Below are 20,946 nucleotides of genomic sequence, written 5' to 3'. Positions count from 1 at the left end.
TCAAAGTCACTTTTTGCCTTTGAGCTAAAACAGAAAAAAACCGAAAACAAATAACAAAAAGTTAATGGAAACAGTATAGTGCATCTGTTGATATTTTATTTTCCACATTTTTGTAAAATATTGCTAATGAAAAGAGGCAGTTTAAATACCCAAGAAATTAAAATCTAACTTCAGTTGGACATTTTATGTTATGTGTGTGACTCAATTGTCATTATTAAAACCTGAATATGAGCTTTCTCTACTTTATCTCTGTAGGATACATTAAGTGAAAGTTAAAAATGTCTACATTTCTAAATACTCTAGAAGAATTATCATTCCCATAACTATTGACAGAACCATATAAGAACTCTGAAAAACTCACCACAGAACCATTTCAAGTAATAAATTGCAGATAAGATTAAGTATGCATTACATTACCGTTATTACCAACCGTTTCCATCAACAATGCCTTAACCACTTAAGATGCTTGCAGATAAGTAGACTTATCTTGAGAAGGCCTTGTAATTTTTTAAAGAAATTTTCCACCAAGATTGTTTGGTTGGAGTGTGAAAGTATATGTAACTCTTCACAATAAATCTTCGTCACAGATGTCCATTAATTTCGTATAGCATGATCCACACCACAGTTTTAATACTTTAGGTCAATTTTTTAATGAATAATAAATAAAAGGTCTTCATAATTAGTGACATTCAACGTTGAAAACATTCTATACTTTTTTCCCTCTCAAGTACAGTCAAATGTTTCACCAACTTGTAGTCCATGTGCTTTTTCAATCTTGATATAATATTGAATGTTTGCCTGTTGTATATCTAAAAGCATTTTCACTTCGTGTCTAATAATGTTATTGACCCTTAAAAGCTAATCAAAATTTTGCATTCATTATTTTTAAAATAAATTGACACAAACTGAAAAAAGGCCTTACAAACGTTTGGAAGAATATCTTCTAGTCGTGGAGAGAATTTTTTCCCTGTGCCGATATGTTTTTCACGTATGTAACACATATTTTCCCAAAATGAGTATGTTATATGTATCAAGACTTGTGTAGGGCAGAGATGATATAGAATATTTTTTGTCCCAATTGATCATAACATAATCAAAGCATTTTATTACATACCATTGAGATAAAATAGATTTGTATGGTTTGGGGTTCATATGGAATGAGTGTTGGGGTGACCATTATTTTTAGTAATGCAGGCATGAAACCTTGATTCTCCTGTCTTAGTACTGCCACAAAGTATATTTCTCACTGAGACAACTTTTGGTAAAAATGACCTTCTCAGTTTTTCTCAGATTTCTTTAAACACCTTTATCTATAATTTTATTGACGCTGAAAATCCAAGATGTTTAATATTGATTTCTTCATTTCTGCCTTGCAGGAGAGGTTATGCATCCGAGGTAAGGGCTTTATGGTGTTATGTTATGTCAAGCTTACTAGGAAAATATTTGCATTATAGGCAGGACTGATTTACATTTTTTCAAAACTAAGGTATTTTCCTTTATTTCAAAAGATCTTATACGTGTGCTATGCTATTTATTTTCTTTCCTATTTCTTGCTTCTTTGTTTGGGGGTGTGAAGTCTGTTATGCAACAGGTGAACAAAGGATCTACCTTTTCAAGGATAAACTTATTTTTCCTGAATTACTGTTACTCAATGTTGTGACATTCTCCCAAATTTATTTTTCTAAGGCTATAAACCCAATTTAGAAACTGTAAGATTACTTAACTTTTATACTTTTTTATCAGTCCAGGGATCTTACCTCATATTAGAGCTTAAGACAACATTAAAGAGTTAAAAAAAAAGTTGGACCACTAGAAAGCTTTGGTTTTTTTATTGTGTTAATTTGACTTTCAGTCAACATATTGGGCATCCCGGCCAACATATTGGGCTAGCCATATTGTAAGTGGTGTCATCCATGAAGTCGCTGAGAAGCTAGTACAGTTTAGCATACAGCTTCTCAGTCAAGAGAATGAAATAAGAATATGACCTAATTGGCTGATAGTTTACAACGCGTTAAGTCCCAAATTATTTGGAAATCAAGATGAATGCCTTTAAAAATAACTGGTTTTCAGCAGTAATTATAATAGCTAACAGAGTGAATCAGAATATCTCTAACTTCAACTTTCCCCCCCTTCAAATGAATACCTTAACTAGATTAACTTATTAACAGCTGTGTCATGGAAAATCTATCCCTTTGGTCAAATAGTTGTTCTGCTGGCCATTTCAAACAGTTGGTTCATTGGTGGGATTATCTTCTAGAACTTCTCTGTCAACCTTCCCAATGCTTACTTTTTCATTTGTGTTATGTAACTACTTGCCCCCCAAAGAGTTGATAACCTAAAATTTGAGTTGTGTATCTTGTTTCCATCTGGTTAAAATAACTTATCATGAAAGAGACCAATAGAGACTGTTTCCTGAAGATAAATATGGGTGAAGTGGGCACTGATGCCTGTAAAATCTGAGGAAGAACAATTTCCTTAAATACAAAAAAAGTTTCTGAAAACACGCTTAATTCTTTAGTGCAAGCAATCCACATTTTGATAAAAAGAAAAATGAGGAGGAAGTCTTAAATATGACGAATATGTTACAACTGTATCATTATTTTGTGCGCTCACCCGTTCTTCCTAACGAACCTGATTACATTTGATGTGATTGGGGAGAAAAAAAGAGGGATAATATAAAACAAGGTTAAACTTGTTATAGAGAATTGTGTGACACTTACGGTGCTTTTAGAACCATAAATGACTCTTTGCATTATGAAGCTTAATCCAAAAAATTATTTATAGATTTTTATTTATTAAGGTTAACTTTGATGTTAATTAAAACAATGATGCAATTAAAACAGATTAATTCTTTAATATTTTAGGTTTCAATGTAAATAATTAGTCAAAATATTATTTAAAGCTGTTGGTAGCTATCACATGAATAATAAGTCATAATCTCAAAGTAACCAGTTTTAACCAGTCGCCTTTTTTTCTCTCTTTTCAATCATGATCTACTTTTTTCCACCTGAATTATTTTCTAAATCTTTTTCTATTTTAATTTCCTTTGGCAGCAACAACAACTACTGAGACCTTCTCTTCTTAAACCAGAGGTATCAATTTCCTTTCTCTTTTTAACCTGAGTCTTCACAATAACTCGTGTGACTTTAAAGTTCATCTTACGTGTAGCAGAGTGGGTGGCGGCCAACATGGCATAATTTTACGAGAGAGAAAAGGGATTTTAAACTAAACTAAATAAATAAACAGGCATGCAAATCTCTTCCCTACTGTTTGCTGGTGGCTAAAATTCCAAATTTTTAGCTTCACTCTCTGGGAATGAGACAAATAAGAACTTTGCTCCTGTTAAAAATAGGATATCCTTGAATAAATCAGTCCGTGAACCTGATCAGTCACTTGTCTTAATGAACCTAGATTCATCAGAACTGTTCCTGAGATCAGATTTAGATTAGGAAAAGTTTGAAGAAAGGATGCTGACATCAGTGCTCAAATAACAAAAAGTAGAAATTGGGCTATTTAATCATTTCATGTGATTCAAAATACTGGCTTTGGGCATGTGTCTATTTCAAATGTCCATGACATTTTCTTCTGCAATGAGAAAAAGATATTCAGAGTTATATAATGACTGCATTTCATTTGCACTTATCATGTTTATATACTGCCTAAATTTAAAAATTTAAAAAGTAATGTTAACTTTAAATGTCTTTTTCCTTTGACAAATTTATTATTTTACAAGCTCCACTTACAAAAAATTATTCCTCTTTCTTAACCACAGAATCTTAACTTTGCTAAAGAGAGGCATTTTGTGGTTAGAATTTATTTCCTAAAATCTGGAGGTTGAGTGGCAGGAATATTCAACTTTTGTAAATTTTTAGCAAAAATTTCCATGGAGACATCTCCATAGACTATTGAATCAGATAACTCAAAAGTCCAAATGCCAATTCCTAGATGCAAACCCTTAGTCAAAACACGCAGCCTGCTGAGCATCAATTTCATCCTCTGTGGAATGTTGGCAGTAATATTAAACCTATCAGCTCCTAGCTCAGCAAGTGGAATGTAATAAAAAGAAATTAGGTAAATGGTAGTCATTGTTGGTTTGGTTTGCATCAATATAAATATTTATGCTTTGGTCAATAAGATACTAAATTAATTCTATGTCTTCTCTGTGTGGTTGGGGACAATGGATTTTGAAAATAACATTAAATGTTTGATCTGCCCATAAAATCACTTTTTAGGATGTTACTTAGCATGATTTTCTAAATCTAGGATTCACCTGCTAAGGGCAACAAGGGACTGCCTGGGGCAGCAAAAAGGGCCAGCTGGCCCATACTATCCGTTCAGGCCGACTCAGGGATCTTAACGGTTATCACATCCTTCCTCAAAAACAATTTTTTTTTTTTTTTTCCTGAAAGGATGATTCCCTGCCCTTCAGTAGTGGGTGGTATGAGAATCCAAGTGGGACCCTTCAGATTATTCCCTTCTACTAGCTCCTACCTCTCCCTGCCCAACTCAGACCGCAACATGACTGACTGAGTTAAGCATCAAGTTTACTGGTTCCTTTCCAGTTGCTTCTATCCTTTTCTTATGATTTTTAAGTCATCTAATGCCAGATACATATTGTAGTTCACAAGAGCTGAACTTTGTCCTGCCTTTATGAAAAAAGAATATGTCTATAAAGAAAATTATTTGATTCTAACTTTTAAACTCTGAAATCCACTAGGTTGCATTGTGTTTCCATAAATATTCGTTTTTTATTATTGCTAAAAGTTATTAGAATTCAATTTCAAAACCATTTTTGTTTTTAACTGTTGTGAGAACATATAACTTGAAATCTTTCCTCTTAACAAATTTTTAAGTGTGTAGTACAGTATTGTGAACTCTAAGCACAATGCTGCACAGCAGGTCTCTAGAAATTTTTCATCTTGCTTCCCCCTCTCTCCATCTCCTGGCAACCATCATTCTACTTTCTGCTTCTATGGGATTGATTATTTTAGATGCTTCGTGTAAGTAGAATCATGCAACATGATATGTCCTTCTGTGGCTGGCTTATTTCACTTAGCATAATCTTCTCAAGGTTCATCCATGTTGTGGCATATGGCAGGACTTCTTTCTTGTTTAAGGCTGTATAATATTCCATTGTATGTATGTACCACATTTTCTTTATCCATTCTTCTGTTGATGGACATTTACATTTCAACTTCAAAATCATTTGGCAGCCTTTTCTCAGTCCCTGTATGCATTAGATTAAACATGCATTGGCCAAGCAGTTTAAAAGTATTGGTTCTGAGATCTATTTGCTTCATTTAAACCAGTATAATTACATTAAGGTATTTAGTTTGAATAACTTAAATTTAGACTTTATCTTTGTCCCAATTTCTTATTGGTCTCTTGACCTCAGTTCCCACCCCCTTTCCTATAATAAACATTTTTTGTTGAAATAAAACTACAGACATTAATGTGTATAAATCATTCTGTGCAGCTGGGTGAATTTTTAAAGGGCACTTGCCTTGCTAGCTCTCCAGAAGCCCTTCACGTCAACACTCAGATATTATTTCTCCTTTTCCTAACCACTCACGTGTCTTCCTTTTTTCCCCCCAGATACATATTTAATGCAATATATATATATTTTTCAATTTCAGCTTTATTGAGGTATAATTAATAAATAAAATTGTAAGATATTTAAAGTGTGCATTGTGGCAAGTTTGATAGACATATACATTGTGAAAGATTCCCCTCGTCTAATTAGAACACCTATCACCTCACATATTCATGTTTTTTTGGTGAAAACATTTAAGTTTTACTTTCTTAGGAGATTTCAACTATATAATACTGTGTTATTAACTGTAGTCACCATGTTATACATTAGATCCTCAGGCCTTACTCATCTTATAGCTAAAGTTTTTACCCTTTTTCTGACCTCTCCCTATTTCTCCCAGCCCCTGAAAACCATTTTTATCTACTCTGTGTTTCTATGTTTGACTTTTTATTTTTATATTTTTTCGATTCCATTGTAAGTGATACCATGCAGTATTTGTCTTTCTCCGTCTGACTTGTTTCGCTTAGCGTAATACCTTCAAGTTCCAACCATGCTGTCACAAATGACAGGACTGCTTCTTTCTAAATTTAGGCATTTGTTGCACAGTGGCAATATTGGAGCCAATGAGGTTTATCCAAGGCACAATTATTGTGAACTGAAAACTTTAAACCTGGATTCTAACACACATATTAGTTTGTGTGTTTTTGAAGTTTGTATAAATAGAATAATATAGAATCAGATGTTTCATTTGTCCCTGACTTTTTTTGCTCATCTTTCTGTTTGACAGATTCATTTCTGTTGTTGTATGATGTAGTAGTGTGTTTATCTCAGGGACTTTTCCTTGGTTCCAGTTTTTGGCTACAAATGATGTACACAATTTGGTGCACAATTGTGCACATTTATGTTGGGCATATAAACTCCACTGTATTGAATTTCTGTGAAAGGATATGTATATATTTGACTTTAGTATTACTGCCAAAAATTTTCCAACGAGTTTGCTGATTTATTATCTCTCCAGAAGTGTGTGAGAGTTCCAGTGGCTCCATGTCCCTGCCAAAGCATGCCAAACTGCAAGGTCATCAGATAGTGCGTTAGCAGAGTAGAGGGATTGCAAATTTAAAGAAATATCGAGGGAAGTCATGTAAATGAATAGAGTTTATTAGATGTAAAAAAAGAGCAGATGGGAGATGCTATGATGACTATGAGAATAGATGGAAAACAACGTGGTTGAGGACACAGTAATACCCAGGAGAAAATATGATTACTCTGAGGAGTAGTACCACCAACTAAGTTCATGACATGGAAAAATACGAGCCCAGTCTTGCTATCTTTTTATTTTTCAAATCAAAATCCAGACTTTTGATAACATTTTCTGACTAGGATTTTGGCAACTATGGTAATTCAAGTTTTTTAAAATGATTTTTGCCAGTCAAAGCACAAGTGAGGGTCTTTGTCCTTATCTGCCATGCAGACTGTGAACTTGCACACTTTTTAAATGATACATTTGAGCCCCCTAAGGACATTGTTTTTCTGACTCGTTACTGTACCTGGATCAACAAAACTAATTCTTATAAATAATAGATGATCTTAGAAATAGATAACCATTTTCCTGTGGATATCTATATTTTTCCTCCTTCCCTTTTCTTACTTCAAGCCAAATTAATTTGGTTAACCTTTGCAGTTCAGCCTACTTAAATGTTAAAATAAAATTAAAAAGAGAAAAATAATGAAATTAAATTTAATAGTTATTTAAAAACCAGTTTCCTATGTATGCTTAAGGAAAAACATCCTTCTATGAGTAGAATGACAAAAATCACTATTGTCTAGAATTTAGAACTGTAAACCTTGAAAGCACCCCTGTTCTGACAAATTTCTTTTTTAAAAAAAAAAAAATTAAATCGAGAATTAGCAGTATGTTTAAAATGTAAACATCCTTGGGATATATCACATAACATAACATAATTTTTATTAGGATAAATGATTGTTATCAGATCCTTTCATAAGAGTAGTTTTGATGAACAGAAGTGCTCTGGGTATTAGAAAACTGTTTTTCAGGAAGATGAAACAAGGTTGAAAGTAATGTTATAATTTTAGCCTCAGGGCTAAAGTCTGTTAATAGTATGCTAGAATAGAGTGAAATATTAACTGCCTATTGATAGTTTTAAAAGTTATCCGAGAACAAGTAATATGCTCATCTGTAATCTTTAACAGATTTACCATTAGAAAAAATTTACTTTTGCGACTCCCTCAGTTCTAATAATGTAAATTTATTTCTTGCAAAATAGTTACAGCCAAAAAAAAAAAAATTTGAATATGTTCAGCTAACATTTGTAATTAAAGTTATTTTGGCAGGAGTGTCTTGAGAGTCATCGAATTCTAGGTCTGGAAATATGACTTTGAGCTGAAATGTGATAAGAATTTCTTTCAAATGCGGTTTCTCTTTTTGAACAATAGGAGTTATCCATGGAGTCTGGAATTGATCCTGGCCAGGAATATGGACAAGATTATTACAGTTATGAGCATGGGTACATCTTTAGATTTTTTATTCAGTATCTTGATATTTTAATGAAATAAAGAGTTATTAAATGATATTATTACTAGCATTTGTTTTATAAATGTCATTTCATCAGTTTCATCTTTGAAAATGAATTATGTACCTAATTTCAGTGTCAATCAAGTTTTAACCATTTTTCTATATTGAGTTCTACTTTGATGTTCTATATTGATATTGACTACAATTCTAAAAATGCAGTAAAAATTACTCAAAATTATTTAAATGAGAAACAAGAGTCAAACATATTTGCTCAATTCCTGAATTCGCCATTTCTTTCCCATGAGATGTTCAACATTTTATCTAACCAGTCAGCCTTCTGATTTGCCCAAGAGAAATTAAGAAAATATACTTTAGAATCCAGTAATAAGCATTTCAAAAGTCACTTCTACACACATAAGTTAACTGCTTTCTAAAAATACAGTAGAGGAATGTAAGAGCATTACAGATCATATTCAAAGCAGGTCTTTCCTATAAAGATAGAGACTTTATGTTCTGAATAAGCTATTAAAATTTTAGAAAGAACCTATTTTGTACTCTAAATTCTTCAATTAAGTAACAATATGCCTTTCTTTTCACTCTAGTCTCTCCAAAAACTTAAATCTGTAATAACTGGACTCTTTTTATTGTTATTCCAGGGTACCATTATGGCAAAAATCATTGGTCATCAGGTTGTAGCTCTTACCCTGTGGTTTTGTAGCTAGTTTACAGGGAGCCCAATAGGTGCTGTATAAATATCTGTTGATTGAATGATGAAGAAAAAGAAGAAAACAGAAATCAGTCGTGGTTACAAGGACCACACGAAAGAGTTTTTACAGTTGTAAGTTTCTGTTACAGGTATGAAATGCCTCAGTATGGAAGTCGCCGTCGTCTGTTACCACCAGCTGGACACGAGGAATATGGTGAGGTGCTTGGTGAAGCTGAGGAGGAATATGAAGAGGAAGAGGTAATTACTGTAATTTTCTTATGTAAGCTGAGTATTCCAAGAATATAATTTTTTAGCCCTATTTGAATAGAAGGCTACAAAATACTTCAAAAAACAGAAATCTTATTCACTTAGAATTTATTTCCCATAGAAATTTGATAATGTAGACCATTTTATTGCCTTGTCTATAGAAGAAAATTAACTTTTATATAATTTTAATTTATTTTCTTCTATAAAATGTCAAACACCTGCAATAAAGCCACAATAAAATTGATATTTTTAAAAATCCTACATTTTACTCCATAAAGATAATAATATAATCAAAAATATTAAAAAGTATTTTGGAAAACAACAGTTACTTTTGTTTCCATATTGTCTAGCATACCTAAAACTCGTGAAAAACTATAGTCTCCATCTTTCAATTATCTACAGAAAAATGAAATATTACCACTAATATTTTTAATGAAATTTTGTCATTTATGTTTAAATTAGCATGAGTCATTTATATCAAATTCTTTTACTTTGCCTGCAATATTTGCTTTGAACATTTATCCAAAAACAAAACTCAAGTAAATGTCACTGTAGCTTTACCCTGTTCAAAATTAAGAAAATAGTCAAATTTCACATAAGCTATTCAGATAAGCTATCATAATTCCCTGATTATTTAAAATATTGTTAAAAAAATACATAAAACTATTAATCAAAGTTGAGAAATGGGACTCAGAAAGGGAAGAAGTAGTGATTATTTCTTTCTCCTTTGATCTAAGATACAAAATAAATTTTGAATAAGAAAAATATGAGAAAGCATTGGGTTTTGGTGTTATAAAGTACAAACCCAAATAAAATAATTCACTACCTTAATCACCTTCTGTCTGTATGTTAGACCACTGCTCTAAACAGCAGAGAACAGATGGGTTCTCTGAAACTGGTCATATAACTTGCATGAAGCTGTGATCCCACAGTTTCATTCATGCTTAACTTATGTGGGACAAGGTCACATCATAACCATCTCTCAGCTGACACTTCAATTGCATTTTCATGATTTTCAGGAAAAGGCAAAGAAAATTAAAAAACCAAAAGTTGAAATTAGAGAGCCTAGTGAGGAGGAAGAAGTAGTTGTCACTATTGAAAAGCCACCAGCAGCCGAGCCTACGTACACAACATGGAAGAGAGCCAGAATATTCCCCATGATTTTTAAGAAAGTTAGAGGCCTAGCTGATAGAAGAGGCGTCATTGACCTTGAGGGGGAAGAGTGGCAAAGACGCCTCGAGGAAGAAGATAAAGATTATTTGAAACTAACTCTGGACCAAGATGAAGCTACAGAAAGCACTGTGGAATCAGAGGAGGAATCCTCAAGCGACTATACTGAATACAGTGAAGAAGAATCTGAGTTCAGCGAGTCTGAGACGACGGAAGAGGAGTCTGAGTCAGAGACACCCTCTGAGGAGGAAGAAAGTTCTACCCCTGAATCGGAAGAATCTGAATCCACAGAGTCAGAAGGAGAAAAGGCAAGGAAAAACATTTTTCTTGCAAGAAGAAGGCCCGTCGCTGAAGAGGTCAAAGAAGTCAAAGGGAGAAAAGAAGAGCCACCTGAAGAACCAGAAGAAGAACCGCAGGTGGATGAAGAAGAAGAACACCCAGCAGAAGGAGAGGCAAGTGAGCTGGCTCCCGTGGAAGAACCAAGAGACCTGGAATCTCCAGACATCACTGAGGAGGGCAGTGCAGAATCAGCTTCAGTGGAAAGGAGTGTAGAAAGTGAGGAAGAGTCAGAATCAGGCAGTAGTAGCAGTAGTAGTGAAAGTCAGTCTGGAGGTCCATGGGGCTTTCGGGTACCAGAGTATGACACAAGCAAGAATGCCAAGCACAAGAAGTCTCCAAGAGCAAGCTCGGAAGGTTACAACACAGCACTTTAAAAGAGATCACAGTAGGTGGGGGTTTTGCTGTGACGAGTGCTCCTGTGTGCAGTGCCTTCTGTGTGCTCTATGAAATGACACTTGAAGGGGAGGAAATTGATCCTGATTTTGATCTAAGATTAGGAGCATGCCAGAAAAGTGAATATATATGCTATCTAAATGAATTTGTATATTAGAATATGTTAGGGTAAAACTGACTAGTCTTTCCTATATTAGTAATTTAGAAGACATGCAATCAGTTAATCAATATTTAATATTTTCTGGTGGGATTTTTTAATGCAGTGTGGCATTATGTATTATCCATGATGCCCTGCCTATTAGAATAGACTATATGAATTTATATGTGGTTTTTATATCATCTTTACAAAATACATCCTTAGGACAAGCTGCAACAAATGAGATCTCTAAAAGTCTACTTTTGCATATATGTACATTTCAGCTGGCAAAGGTATTAGCAAAAATATCATGAACATGTTCAAGCAGTTTGTAGCTGGCACTCTCAAATCTTAAGGGTTAAATGAAATACATTTTTCAAAATTAAAAATTATACCTTTATTTTCTATTTTGGATATGAGTTCAAGTGAATTTAGAAAAAAATTGAACTGTAAGAGTTATAAAATATTCTTCTGGGTAAGTAAACATAATAATTTTGAAATATGTATCTGGAAATCAAAAAGCATGGTTTACTTACTACAATGCAGTGGTAGTTCACATATCTCTAAAATGTAATATTATTTTTAAAATAACTTAGAAGTGTTTGACCTCTTCTCTTTGCCATTTCTGACGTGCATTGATAAACGAAAAATAACTTTGTGAAAATGTCCATTGTGTTCCAGTTGCTTACTAAAGGAAAGTTAACAATAATGAGTTTTCAACTTTCTGTACTACTAAATAAATTATGCAGGATGGGAAGATGTTTTTATAAGTTGACATATATCCAAGTGGGATGACCTAGAAAACCAGAATATTTCAAGTAAAAAATGCATTAAATTACACAGAAAGGTTCGTTAACAATGGAGGATTATTTAGGAATTAGAATAATGTGGGCTTAAAAATATCTTTAAAATATTGGGAATGGAAATATTAGTATGAACAGAATGTGCTAATGCTGGACATTCCTTAACTTTCCTGAAGAGTGCAACAACTGTGAAACAATGGGTCAGATCCTTGGTTAAATATAAATAATATGCTTTTTTTTTTCATGTAGAGCAGTAATTTGATCTAAAAGAATACAAGTACTTTCTGAAATGTCTCCTTCTTAACTCAGCAACCCTTTCTCCAGAAGATATTGAGGTCTAAAATCAATGAAGAATTGGTGGAAAATAAACTGACGTTAATAAAGAGTTGCTTCCCTCTTCCACTCTTGAGTTATTTACCTTTGATGGCTTTCTATCAAAGGTTTTGAATTTCGCAAGCAGTGTAATCTTTGCCCTTTTAATTCCTTTGATAATGACTCACCTATTGTTATTTTTATTTTGACAGTGGGCAAGAAAAAGAATGATCAAGTTAGTTGTTGATCGAGAGTATGAAACTAGCTCAACTGGAGAAGACAGTGCTCCTGAATGTCAGAGATACCGTCTTCACAATCCTAACATCCACAGCAATATCAATGGCAATATATATATTGCACAGAATGGTTCTGTGGTGAGAACCCGTCGTGCCTGCCTCACTGATAACTTAAAAGTTACTTCCCCTGTTCGACTGGGGAGGCACTTTAAGAAACTAGACAAGTTGGCAGTGACACATGAAGAGAATGTTCCCCTGAACACGTTATCGAAGGGGCCATTTTCTACTGAGAAAATGAACACAAGACCAACTCTGGTGACATTTGCCCCTTGCCCTGTGGGGACTGACAGTACAGCAGTGAAGTCAATGGAGAACAGACTGAAAAGCACAGTTGAACAGGAGTCCATGGCTGACAGTAAGAACATCAAGGAGACTCTGGAATTCCATGGTGACCACACGCAGTCGGATGAGGAGGAGCTTTGGATGGGGCCCTGGAACAACCTCCATATACCAATGACAAAACTGTGACCGATTTTTTAAAAAGTTATTTTAATTTTTACGTCAGTTTTTAATAAACTGAGCTTTTTATTGTCACTGAGAAAACAATGTATGGAATTTATATCATGCACACAAGTTAAATCTTTGAACAACATGCTTTAAAGTTTAAAAAGAAGCAAATTTGCACTCATATTTGTATCAACAAATTGTCCTTCCCAAAAATCTTTTTGGACAGACTCTCAATTCACTAAATAACACATTTAAACATTTAACTGTTTTGTTGGATGTTGAAATTTTTTCATTTTAATAAACAAGAAATAGTTTACTAAGTAATCCTTTATATTTTGTTGATTAACATAGTTTACTCTTCATCTCTAGCTTCACAGAACTTTTTTCGATACATGTAATTTACTTTCATAAAAAATGGGAAAAAATTTATATTAGAGAATTTTTCAGGTAATGGGTTTATACAGTTGCTGTCCGTACCATCCTGATTTTTTAAATGAAATATAGAATTGCAAAGTGTAAGTAAACGTGGGAATCTTCTGTAAATTATTTAGAATCATGAGCCTGTTTTCCTTATTGTCCAATATAGAGTTTCTCAAATTTTTAAATATCTTTCTTTTATAAATATCACTTACAATTTCCCCTGTGGCTGCACATACGCAAGCACACACACACACACACACACACACATACACACACACTCTATCCATACCAAACATAATAATTTAGTTCAGCCATTTGAAGTTAAATATTTGTTTGGAGCATCATAGAAATCTCACCCTCAGCAAAAGCTTACTGAGGTGGGAAAAGTTCAAACAGGCAATAATGCATCTAGAACCACAAGTATGTGTGGAAAAGATAGTCAGATCAGAGAAGTGTCACATTAATGTCACTGGACATGAATATTTTATAAACTCAGTATAAAGGAATTGGCAGGGTCAAGAATTTATATAACATGTGAAATGCCTATATAGGCTATAAATCCATAGCTTCAAGTGTATTATAGTATTTCACTTCTCCCAGCTCCAGTTTATTTATAAAATTTTTTAATGCACATAATATTTATGTGCATAAAGTTCAGAACTCGAAAATGATCACCTGAGCTTTTTTTTTTTTTTAAAGATTTTATTTTTTTCCTTTTTCTCCCCAAAGCCCCCCAGTACATAGTTGTATATTCTTTGTTGTGGGTCCTTCTAGTTGTGGCATGTGGGACGCTGCTTCAGCATGGTTTGATGAGCAGTGCCATGTCCGCACCCAGGATTCGAACCAACGAAACACTGGGCCGCCTGCAGCGGAGCGCGCGAACTTAACCACTCGACCACGGGGCCAGCCCCTCACCTGAGCATTTTTTATCAAAGAAGACTGTCTTGATTTTTCACCATTGAAGAAAGCACAGTGTCTCATCATTAACAGAAGCAAAAACAAAATATCTTCTCAAAAATAAATCTCAAAACTTGCCTTGTGTATTGCATATTCTCCAGATGTAAAAAGGATGAGAGAAAATAATTTAAGAGAATTCAGAATTTTATTGAATAGGACTTAGCATGATGTAGATAAAGCTCACCTCAAATTTTGCACAGTTTTGACCAAGTTCAGATTTCAATAAAATTCTCTCATGCATGCTTATTAGTGGTTGAAAGATTGAATAATGCACAGCTATTATTTATTACCCTCTCATGTTTCATATTTTTAAAGTACTTAATTATAATACTATTTCCTTATTTCAAAGGTGAATGAACAGTGTGTAACAAAAACTTGCCAATTTATGTGAGTCGTATATTTTAATTTCAGATTTCAAAAAGTATTTGAGATCAAATACAGCAACATCTCATTTATCCTACACTATTGGAAATTAATGCATTCTGTACCCTTGCTAGGAAAACTATCAGCATTAGCTGGGAGCTTGTTAGAAGCATAGAATCCTGCCCACACCCCCAAGTCTACTAAACAAGAATCCACATTTTCAGCAGATCCCAAGGTGGTTTGTATACATATTAAATTGAGAAGTAATTATCTATACCATTGAACTCCAGGGCTTTCTCCTTGAAGGACCAAAGCAATTGTTTTTAGTATAAAATATTTTGGATAGAAGTTAGATTAAGCATACTATATTTTCCTACTTTCTCAATCAGAGATCACTAAATATAATTTCATATTTTCCTGATGTCCTAGGCTCATCTCAGCTAGCATCCCATAATATTCTTTCTGCATACAACTTTATATCTTTTTTTCTTTCTCCAATTTCAGACTGTGATAATTAACTAATTTCGTCACTGTGCCTCTCTTTGAAATTTATCTTCCAGTTTACTTCTAATCTCTTGATGAGAAAGTTTGTGTCTTTGTTTGTTTTGCTTGCTGTTATTGAAAAATCATTAAACATCAGATAGGAATCAGATATGTGGATTTAAGCAAAAGCTTTATGATGCTCACAAGATTTTTTGGTCACTATTGGGATCTCAGCACCGTTCTAGAAAGCTGAAGTTGGCAGAAGACTAAAGCCCTGATATATGAGATGTCACTGCATTTTAAGTTCAGTTTCTACAAGGAAATATGCAAAATATACAAGCTACTTAGCAGACATATTTTAGCAATTTCCTGTTGGTCATTTCAGTAAACACAATCCTGAAGTTGATCTGTCTATAAGTTAATGGAGATGGCATAAAGATAAACAGTACTTACACAGAGCAACCAAATCAAATATTTAGTCAGTATATTTCAGGGTAAAGAATGCACAGCAGCAGAAGTATCACTAACCACATAAATCTGGACCAGCTGAATAGTTACTTTGATGGGACTTTCACTATTCTATAAAACTCTGACTCAGGATTAAAACTGTGGAACCAGGGGAGATATCCAAGCATGTTTAATCTTAAGAATACTTCATATAAATGATGTTTCTAAGTAAACGTTTATGAAGAAATCAGTAATTATTTTTCCTAGATAGGCATAGCAATTTTTTTGTTGTTGTTCTTAATGAGCACCACCTTTCAATCAGGTAGAAGAAACAGCAGATCTTGGCTGATTAAGATGAGATCTGACTAATATGACTATATTGCTAAACTTGTTGATTTCAGGAGAGGGTCTCCTGGCATGAAGGGCAAGGGGAGGAAGAATGAAAAAATATAGTCAGTGTGACATAGGACATTTGTGACTCAATTCTATCAAATCACAGATGCTAATCTCTCTCTCTAGACTTCTCTTTTTCAGTAATTACAGACTCTAAGAGTTGTCATAGAATTATATCTGGAGGTTGGCCAAAAGCATCGTTTTAAATCCAGAAAAAAAGTTTGCCTTGAATTTTATATGTGATGTATCTTTCATGTTATTAGACGACATTGTTGACAGGGATGTTAAAACATGTTATTTATCCTAAGTGGTTCTTCCAAATGGGGTATGATAGCTACTATTAAAACATCATTAATTGCATTTATGATCATAGAGCCAGAAAAAAATTGAATATTGATCCTTGAGGGAAAACGTTTTCTTTTATTTCTTGAGCCTTGCTTTTTCTCCTGTTCTGCTTCACTTTCTGCACTTTATACCATAAATGGGGCTTATATACCACTTCAATTAATTACTAAAATAGGCAGAAAGTGCTAATAATCTATTCTCAGGGCAGATGCCCATTGGTGCCTGCAAATAACACAGCGATAAGGCTGAGGGGTATGTTCAAAATAATATTAGGACCTCTATTTTTTATTGATAGTTTCTCCCGCTTCTCAAATGATAACATGAATTCCTTGGTTCTACTTTTTTTCCTCTTGTTTTTGCATCTGTTGACCTCAGTCTTTACAACAATCTTTGCTCTTTTAGACGGATACGTTTTTCATTGCAATCTATTTTAAATTTATGGTAAGTTAAGCACATAAATGGAAGACTTGAACATTGTCTATAGTTTGGAAAATTATCAACACATTCACTGCTTTCCCAATTTCCTTGTCTAAACACCTGTTTTTCTTTAACAAATATTATGTTACTGTATGAAGAATATGAATTAGAAAATTTAAGTTGAAATGCATTGTTACTCACTACACAATGTTTCAAAAATAAATTTCCATTCAAAAAATGATTTCTCATTATTCTGTCAGGTGGGGATAAAGATCAGTAACCCATTTATGTGTATGGTGTTTCAGTTTGATAATACAAAGAAAAGCTTGCTCTGCAAGCTCTTATCTTAGAACAATGTGGAGAAAAGAAGTGTATTTTAAAGCTCTCTCCCTTTGTTATACATTTCAGTCAAGTACACATGCACCAAGTTCTAAGAAAAGTGGACAGTGTTTTCTAACATACTGCCTGTTCATTTATTAAAAAAATTATAATCACATAAACACTGAGATGTTCATATATAATCAGTTATGTTCATACAAATGCTGATATATGAAGAAGCAGAGTCAACATGAAGTTACATTGTCTTCTATGACTCAGTCGAATGTTTGAGAGAGTCATAGTTTGTATATTTATACCTATCTATCTATTCACCCAGCCATCCATCCATCTATCTAGCAAATGAAATATGCTCATATTTCCCTGATCACAATGCAGCTTTCTTTACCCCTATAATGCAGCTGATTATATAATAATTTCCATTGTCTTTTGTGTCAAACAATCAAGATTGGGAAGGATAAGTTCTCCAAAAGACTTATCTTGAATACAGACAGAATTCTTGGCCTTTTGCCCTTCTGCTCTTCGTATCATAGAACAGAATTTTATTTATCCCTGTATTTCCAGTGCCCACACACCTCCTTACATAAACAACAGCAGTTGAGAAAAATATTTCATCAAACAGAATAGGTTTATTCTAGCCCTGTCACAAGATAAAGTTGGATATTTAATCTGAATGTATTTTGCCATCTCTATAATGCTATACATAGGGAATAAAAGATTAGGAAGCTTCTTTTATATTTTTTTCACAAATATGGCCAGATTCTAATATTTTACTGCCTATGTGCCAGTGTAAATTTGACCGACATATCCCACATAGCAGATATTCTAAGTTATTAGAAAATGCATTTTCCCCATGCTACTGAAAAGGTATGTGTTTATAGGACAAAAGAAACCTATAAATTTTTTTTCTCCTCTCCCTTTAGCTTCTGTATAATTAAAAAAAAAAAAAATTAAAGAGCATCATACAATGCAAGAGGACTGGTCAGTAGTTTCCCAGGTATGCATGCGAGAGAATACTGAGAAATCTCATCTGCAATATGTCCCATTTTACTCTAAATACTTACCCTAAATACTCCTTTCGTGTAGGATAATCACTAAATTAACAATGGCTCTTTTGAATTTGTTGTGGAAGAGACTAAGTTTTTGTCAAAATCAGCCTAAATTTAGCATAGAAACCTCAAGCTTTCTCCTTAACCTCAACAGGATGATTTACATAAATGAGTAATGACAAAAGATGGTTTGAAAAATGTAATATCTGCGACTCTACATCCTTCCTCTCTTTACTGTCTATTCCCCATCAGATTTCTTTATCTTTGCCAGCTCCTTTAAAGGATATTGAATTTTCTAACTCTATAAAATTATCAGTCATAGTACAAGGAGGAGAGAAAGTGAAATTTTAGCCAGCTTGAATATATTTATTTATAAATAGTATGAGCCAATGTCTACTCATATTTAAATTGTTACTTTGGTTACATAGACATATTTAAACTTATATATATATAACAATATATTAATATCAAAATATCACTTTTATAGACTCTCACATGTCACATAATTTTATTTATACTTTTGAATTCATCATCAATATCAACCACTACTTGTTTTTTCCAGAAGTACAGGTACTCATTCATATAGTATTAAGACAGGTTTTTTTGGAAGAAAAGGGGAGACTGAAGATCTATATGCCTGATGCAACAAATGTATGTCTTTTAAAAGTGAGGCATGTATACTGTATGCCTTTAAAATTAACCTTTAAAGGCTTACTTATGCTATCATGTATAATTGAGATATCATAACCATAACTTGCTTGGTGATCACTAAGTATAGCCTGGAAATACATATCCAAATAACCTTATTAGGTTTATATCAGGTCCTTGGTACTGAGAGACAAATTTACTCAAAGAACCCTCTGTCTTGACCTTAGGGCTGAAACAATTTGGGTCCTAAGCCATCAACACATCATTATCTAGTCGTTTCCCAATGTTTGTATCTAAAAGGGAACTTGAAGCATAAATTTTGGTTTAGTGATGCCTTTGTTACTATATTACATTGGTCAAATCCCAAACTCCCTGGTTCAGTTTCTATGCCTACAAAATGAGTTTGGATGTAAGAGTCCTAGGGCCATTTTGAATAGAAGCTGAAATAATGGGCACAAGATTACCTTGAAACAAGCAAACCTTGGAGTAAGTGCAACTGTGCTTTACAGAACCAACTGCTATGCCCATCCCCTGCCTGTGTTATTTATTATATATATCCCATTTCAGAACAAAAAGGCTTTATGGTAATTTACAAAAATGAATAGATTACAAGAGGTGAAATAAGGCTGAAAGAATGAGAAAAAGGGAAACAAGATAAAGGAAGAGTAAATATAGTGCTTACATTAACACCCAGATTTATGTGTCCCATGGTTCTATACATTAGTTATTTAGGCCACAAATTTAGCCCTAATCTCCCCCAGCTCTCAGATGAAAAACGAAAGTAGAATTAGTTACAAGATTCATAGCATGCATAAAGTTAAAAAACAATTATTGAAGAGAAATCAGCTTTGCTTGTTACGAAGACGTGAGAGAAATTTTTCCTAGGAGTCTTTATAAAAAGTACACCGTATCGTATATTGGCTGTGTTGTAGTCATTCAATTTTATTTCTTTCTTTCTCAATTTTCCCTTGCATGGCTCCCAAACATTAGCCTTTCTTCCAGGAGATCTTCAAATGTTTAAGTCACTGATTCTGTCACCCTGTTATCAATGTTTCCCGCAATGAGTCCTGGAAGGGTAGATTGCCAGAGTATTTTCTACTTTCGTTAGCATTCTTTCTTGCCAACAGTTTTATATTAATCCCATTTTAATTAAGTCATTAATCAAAGGCTGGGTTGTAAGGGTCTGCAATTTCCACAGCTCTATAGCTGTGCTGTTCACTGATGGCATATGTAAATGCAGACTATTTCTTTATTTCTTCAGAATACAGATTGTTTATCCCCCTTGAAGCTTGAGCCTGAATTTAGGGAACATTTTTTTAGACCAGTGAAACGGACTTTTACAAAATAGGTAAAAATATGAAGAGTATGCTGTCCTCTTAATTGCTTGACTTATTTACCCTAATTGTATCCAGTATATCAGAATTTCATACTCATATATTTGGACATTAAGGTGGGCATAATTAGTGTTATTTTCAATGATGTCCTGGTAAACTAACTCTCTAGAAAAAATAAATAAAAGCAAATCAAAATGATATGGTGTGTTTTCACATTTCTGTGACATAAATACTCCTACCAAAGTCATCTACTCACGGCTTAATAACCAGATTGCCAAATTCCTAAAAATTTAGCAATTGGCTCTCACACGCTGGTGTGGATCTGGTTTACCTGTTTTGCACTAGAGCGATTATTAAGAGCACCTACTTTCACTCTCAAGAAAGGCAGCAGAAACTGCCTCTGAAAGTCAAAAAGTCTTTACAGACATGCCTGAAGGAGAATAGAAAATGATTAAATAGACATCAAGTGTTTGCATACAATGGAGAAGAGGAGAGACCAAGAGAATACAGGAGGACGCCAGTCAAACAGAAGACCATTCTTGCAAAGGCCAGAAATATAAGAGAATTAAATTATATATTCAAAAAACTATCAATAATTCTATTTCACATTTTAATAAAATGCAATAGAGCGGGGTGGGGTCAGGAAACGGAAAGATAAGGCTAGATGCCAGGCAAGAACTAGATCATCAAATAACCTATTTCCATCTCATCATATAGAGAGTGGGCAACCTCTTAAAAATATCTGAACAGGAGCGATTACTTAAGAAGTTTTGTATTTAAGAATGAAAGACAAGATTTATAAGGAAAAGATTATGAGTG

At 33.6% G+C, this 20,946-nt stretch overlaps 1 protein-coding gene and 1 non-coding gene across 2 annotated transcripts in view; both read left to right on the top strand.

Moving 5' to 3' along the window:
- The window catches only part of PCDH15 (protocadherin related 15), a 954,225-nt gene extending 943,197 nt beyond the window's left edge, over positions 1–11,028 (top strand). Inside the window, exons 35-36 of the mRNA XM_070611305.1 lie at positions 8,922–9,030; positions 10,059–11,028. Of these exons, the coding sequence (XP_070467406.1) occupies positions 8,922–9,030; positions 10,059–10,922 (973 nt within the window). The 3' untranslated portion in view covers positions 10,923–11,028. The remainder of the gene's footprint in view (positions 1–8,921; positions 9,031–10,058) is intronic.
- On the top strand, positions 6,128–6,265 carry LOC139078619 (U4 spliceosomal RNA). Its single transcript, XR_011531638.1, has one exon. It is a non-coding gene; the product is annotated as a U4 spliceosomal RNA (small nuclear RNA).
- Positions 11,029–20,946: the final 9,918 nt, after the last annotated feature.

This window comes from Equus przewalskii, chromosome 1 (genome assembly GCF_037783145.1).
Source record: "Equus przewalskii isolate Varuska chromosome 1, EquPr2, whole genome shotgun sequence".
Lineage (NCBI taxonomy): Eukaryota > Metazoa > Chordata > Mammalia > Perissodactyla > Equidae > Equus > Equus przewalskii.
This window is presented reverse-complemented; position numbering and strand designations above follow the sequence as displayed.